General features: G+C 41.4%; 1 protein-coding gene across 1 annotated transcript in view; it reads left to right on the forward strand.

Moving 5' to 3' along the window:
• The window catches only part of ILRUN (inflammation and lipid regulator with UBA-like and NBR1-like domains), a 102139-nt gene extending 96457 nt beyond the window's left edge, over positions 1-5682 (forward strand). The window contains exon 5 of the mRNA XM_053706792.1: positions 4217-5682. Within this exon, the coding sequence (XP_053562767.1) occupies positions 4217-4252 (36 nt within the window). The 3' untranslated portion in view covers positions 4253-5682. The remainder of the gene's footprint in view (positions 1-4216) is intronic.
• Positions 5683-6000: the final 318 nt, after the last annotated feature.

Raw genomic sequence — 6000 nt, forward strand, 5'->3', positions numbered from 1 at the left:
GACGTGTGGGGATGAAGTTATTCTCCTGGTCGTCTTCAATTTTCCTTTCTTTTTTTTGGTATCTTATTCTAGTTCTGAGCTTTGGAAGAATGGGGTCTCTGATTGGCTGGCCCCGTTGGTGTACCCATTCTTCTTGAGCGTTCACCTGCGGGTTTTGAACCGGTAGGATGTATTTTATTTATTTTTTAAGAAGCTCATGTCTGTTCTGATTTCTCCGCTGGGAAATATTTATTCTCTGAAATTTGATACTAGCGATTTTGTGGTCGTTTGGGCACTTCTGCGGAAGTCTCGTGTTAAGGTGTTTAGTAAACGGTTATGTCTTTAAATCCTTTTATCAAGTCCTCAGGGGGGTCTCAAAATTTCTGTGGCCTGGTTCAGTTTGGAGTGCCCTATGTAGCAGGCTGGTCCTAAAAGGGCGCTATTTCTGTTCCTTATGGTCTATATCATCCACGTGGTGCCGGTGTAACCGGCTGACATGGCTGTGTGGTGAATTGCTCTCTGGGATGAGTTTATTATTCTTGGTCTCTCTTCAGATCGAATAATCTTTACTTTTGCTAAGACTTTTCGTGAAGTGAACCTTCCATGAGTTCCATACATTTTTTGAGGCTCTGCCCATGCAGGGCTAAAACATGGTAGAGGAAGCCTTTGTTTTCAAACGTCAGGCTGGTTCTCGTTCTGCCTTTGGGTGGGGCATCAGGGGATTGTACTCAGTCCTCACTGTTCCTGTTCCTCTTGGGCGGGGGTCCAGAGCGGATCTTATAAGGGATCAATCTGGGCTATTTCCCTCGTCTTCTGTTTTGAGATTCTCTTTTTGGAATCCATTTTTTTTCATGATGACGGTTTCTCTTCCTTCGGGTTGAGGTTGATGGGCCTTTTATCCCCTTCCTTGGGGTTGACTTCGGGTCATCTGTTTCTGGTAGTTAAAGCCTTTTGGTTGTTCTACTTGCGGGATCTCTTCTGATCCCATATTTTTGGGAGATTTACAGATTAGATTGTCTCACCTTTTTCCTGTGTCGCCCCTGCTATCTCCTGCCAGGGGCTAGGATACATGCTCCTTCAATATTTGAGCTGTAGGGCTGTCAGGGAAGTGGATACTGAGGATCTTAGAGACTTTTATTAGCTTCTCTACCCAGTTTCTAAGGGAGATGTGACGTAGTGGTTAGCTCCATCACACCTGATGTAGGAGGTTGTGGGCTTGAACCCAGGTAAAGCTCCTGTTTTCTCATCCGTTTTGTAATTCTGGTGACAGCTAGCATTCCTAAGCAGAGTTTTCTGATGTTACTTAGTCTTTGGACTTAGTGAAACTTTTCCATAGAGCCTTTAAGGCCTTCCAGAATCCGTGTCCAAGGTGTCTTGGATATGACTGTGATTGCATCGCCGAATGGGGTAACCTAGTGGTTTATTAAATATTTAAGCTGTCTCCGAGTTTTCGGTGCCCGGGTTTGTTTGTCCTGTCTTTTGACTGGAATTTTGGGGGTCTGTATCCAGATCTCTTAGGACTGATTTGGGACAGCCTAGTTTCCTGGTTCCTGAACGTCTTCTGTTCCTACGGGTGTATTTTTTTTCTCCCTTGCAGTAAGATTTAGAATTCTTACTGGGCCGGCCTTAGTGGCCGGGTGGTTTTTCTTTCGGTAATGCCCTTTTGAGCTTGTCTACAGCTTTACGTTTCAGCCCCGCTGTAGTAGCCTGATGGTTAGCTTAGCTGTCTAAAGAGCGGATGGTTTGCAGTTTGAAACCATCTGCAGCTATTTGCACCTTGATTGTGTGCTAGCAAGCTGTTAAGTTTTGGCTTCGCTTTCCCTCCCTTTTGGGGTGAATTTGACATTCCATAGTATCCGCATGGTGCTTGAAGGTACTTTTTTATTCCTCTGTTTAGTGGGGTTGTTCCCCCTGCCTTGCCTGCAGGATGTCAGTGTGAAGGGATGGTTTTCTTGTGTCATGCCTTTACTGTAGTTCCAGTAGAGGGTCTCTTTTTGGGAGTGCCCTTCTTCTTCAGGAAGGGGGCTGTCTGGGTTATTTTACCCGAGCTCTTTGGGGGGGGCTGGATTCCTCCCTTTTTCCTTCCTGCAGGTCCTGATGATTCGGGGTACCTTTTAATCCCTAAGTCTTTCGTACATTATCAGTCACTTTGGTGCGGGGTCCGTTGCCGGAGTGAGAGTCAGGGATCTGTCTGATTTGTTGATCTTAGCCGCGTATCATAGTTATTGTGAACCTCCTTTAAGTGAGGGACTGTGCGGTGGATCCCTCCTCGGCGGGTAGTTTTCTCTACCGGGTTCTGGGGTTGGTTCCTTCCTTTGCTGTCCCTTTTTGAAAAGGTCGTGTCCTGCACGGTTTCGAAGTTCACTTCTGAAGAAGGTCCTGTGTGGTTTCATAGCTAGGGTGGCGACCTGTGGTTGCTAAGTCCTTATATTGTAGCAGGACGCCTATGATTTGAATATGCTCCTCCAAACATCTGATGCTGGGGGGTTTTTTTCAGCGACTCCCGGGGACGGTTTGTCTTTCGGTTGCTCTATTCTGGGTGTGAATGAGCACTCTGTGTAGGGGAGGGATTTTTCTTTCCTCCTTTTAGGTTCTCAGGACATTCTGGGTCCTTTGTTTGAGGTAGAGGGGGCTTTACAAGTCCTCTATTTGCTTTGCTGGGTCGGCAGGGTCCTTTCATAGGTGCCCTGTTTCTTCCTGGTTCACTCTCTTGGAGTTCCTTTTCTTGGTCCTAGTCCCTTTGGGTTCTGAGGGTCATTTCAGACTCATTAATCTGAGTCTCTGTTCTTCCCTGCTGGGGGAATGTGGATGTTTCGTCTCCTCAGAGGCTTTTGGCTTGGTCGAGTTTAATAATCCTGAGTGGTCTCTAACAAGGGCCTTGTTGGTTTTAACTGTTGGGCAGTTATCTTGGCATTTTTCCTTTTTGTCCTTTGGCTTCTAGTGAAGCAATTTTTTTCTCTCGGGAGTTTTGGGTTTTAGGCTGTGGTGCCCTTAGAAGGGGCCGCCTTTTGTACCCGCCCATTTTGCATTCAGTGTCCTCTATAGCTTGGGTATTGTTTTCCCAAAAGTAATGAAAGCAGCTGTGGACTCTTCCCACAAGAAAAACTTAAATTATGCTTACCTGATAATTTTCTTTTTTTCTAACGGGAAGTGTCCACAGCTCCCCGCCCGCGTAGTTCATAAGGGGCGGCCGTATGTTTTGTTTCTTCTGGCACCTTTTTCACCCTGATATTTCTCCTACTGTTCCTTGTTCCCTCAACAGAATGACTGAGGGATGAGGGAAGTGGGGGAGGTATTCAAGCCTTTGGCTAGAGTGTGTCTGCCTCTTCCTGGTGGCCAGGTTCTGAATTCCCAAAAGTAATGAATGCAGCTGTGGACTCTTTCCGTCAGAAGAAAAGAAAATTATCAGGTAAGCCTAATTTAATTTTTTTACCTCAGTTCCTCTCCTCCTCCTTTTGTCATCCCCTTGAACCCCCCTTTATGATGTAAGCCTACAATTCCAGCTGTTGTGTAGATCACCTTCATTAAAACTAATTTACAACAGTGCACTCTTGGCAGGGCCCTCTACTCACTTGTTCCCTATAAATGCTACTTTTGCATATTGCATCTATCTTTATAGCGCTCCCTTTACTGATTATGCTAGTCTACTGTGTTTTTTAGTGGTCCTTTTTAAAGGGACAGTAAATACAGTAGGTTTGCATAATCAACACATACAAGATATAAAAACAATGCACTACAACTTAGTCTGAACTTCAAATGAGTATTAGTTTTTTTATTTTTGACAAATTTAAAAGTTATGTCTGTCCACTCCCCCTGTATCATGTGAGAGCCATCAGCCAATCGCAAGCATATACGTATATGCTGTGAATTCTTGCTCATGCTCAGTAGGAGCTGGTGACTCAGTGTAAATATAAATATTCTGTGCACATTTTGTTAATGGAAGTAAACTGGAAAGTTGTTTAAAGATGCTACTCTATCTGAATCATGAAAGTTTGTGACTTGAGTGTCCCTTTTAGTATTCACTTTACAACCTTTTTAACCGGACCGTTTCCAGAAAGGATAATACAACACAACTGATTAATAGTAAGCACTGTATGTAGGTACTATTACTCTAGGAAATTAAAGTAAATGTTACTAGATCTACTCTCTGTGTTAATTTGGGGAAGGTGGGGAGTGGTATTTGTTTTGTATTTCCTTTCAGACCTTCTAATCATCATATTTTTTTTTTCTCTTGCAGAGTGTGCATGGGCCTTACCCCTTTGGAGAATCCTAAAAAGAACTTTTCCAGTCCAAAAGCTCTGTTTCTCTATTCCCTCTCCCGAGGATACTTTATTCCCCAGCACAATATACCTGCTGAACGTTTGGGGTGGGGAGGCAACCCTATGATGTACTCTGGGGGTACTGCCTTTTTGCTTCCTCATGCAGTAAGAAATCCTTTTAAACCATCCCTACAAATTACACCTCTCATCCTACAAACACAAACTAGGGAGGGAAGGATGAGTGTGTTAAGGGTTGCTTTTAATTCAAACAGGGGTGATTTAATCCTTATATAAATTGCCTCCTATTATGATCAGCATCAAAATAAAATAAAATGAAGAAAATATATCCAGCATTTTCTGTTTGTCTACAAGCGAGAAGACCACGTTTGGATTTGGCCTTGAAAAAAATGTTTTCCTTTTGCTCATAAAAATGATGGTTGCTTCCTATTATTGTTTGTCCTAAATATCCCCAAACAAAAGCTCTAAATCTTTAATTTGCAATTTAGAAACGCTCCTAGTTTTATATAGGTCAAATTTTAGGTAATTTGTAGCTACCCCGTTACATGTCGATTTGAAAAAAACAAACAAAAAAAACATGTTGAAACATTTCACTTGCAGATAAAATGCTCCATTTTTTTCTTGGGAGGAGATATCAAGTCTTCAGTCAAATAATTATGGAAGCTCAATGTCCTGCTTAATCGGTTTAAAAATAGATGGTGCATGGCATTTTGCATATTTATACAGGTGGTCCTGCGCTGTCATTTAGCTTAGTAGGAATACAACTTTAATACTTAAACCCTGTCAGTTCTTCTCCTGACATATTTAACAGGATTTCTTAACAGACCACACATTATTTTATATATGTGTGGTCTAATAAATTTTGCAATTCTGTTTTAAAATAATATACACATAGACCATTATAATCATTTTTGGATTTGAAATGAGGCAATGTGTAGACATAATAACATACACATATAAATCAGCTGAGTACTTTAGGTATCTCATTGCCTCTTTTTTGCCTCCATCAAAGTAACACTGACCCTCTATGTATTGGTTTAAAAAGTGATGGTTAATTGCATATGCTGTAAAGAGCCCTTTAATATCAACCACAAAATGCACTAGAATTATTGCTTTCTGAATTCATAACTGGGAGTATTTTTCTTTCTTATTAAAGCTCCAAAATCCCTCCCAAAATTTGGATTTTTTTTTATTTCAGCACGGAAAACATAGGTTCTTGTATTATTATTTTTTTTAAATGGTGTGTGAGCGTGTAATAGATAGGTTGTGTGTTCAGGATCAGGAGTGCATGAGATGAGTGCTTTTTTTTTTTTTTTGCGGGGTTGGGAGGCTTGAAAAATATGAAAAGTGACAAAAAAATGAAATGAGGAATATTTTCCTTTAATGTAAAAAGAATATTTCTATCAATAAATTAACATGTAAAATGTCTCTTGTGTGGTTTATTCAATATTTGCACTATTGTGTTTGTGTGTGTATGTATGTATATATATATATATATATATATATATATATATATATATATATATAATTTCCATCAATATGAGGAGATTCCACGGCTTCATTCCTTACTCGTGGGAATACTGAACCTGGCCACCAGGAGGAGGCAAAGATACCCCAGCCAAAGCCTTAAATGCCTCCCCTCATCCCCCAGTCATTCTTTGCCTTTCGTCACAGGAGTTTGACAGAGATGTGTCAGAAGATATGGAGTAGTTCCTTATAGAGGGTAGTACTCTTCAAAATGGGA

The sequence above is a fragment of the Bombina bombina genome, chromosome 3 (genome assembly GCF_027579735.1).
Source record: "Bombina bombina isolate aBomBom1 chromosome 3, aBomBom1.pri, whole genome shotgun sequence".
NCBI lineage: Eukaryota > Metazoa > Chordata > Amphibia > Anura > Bombinatoridae > Bombina > Bombina bombina.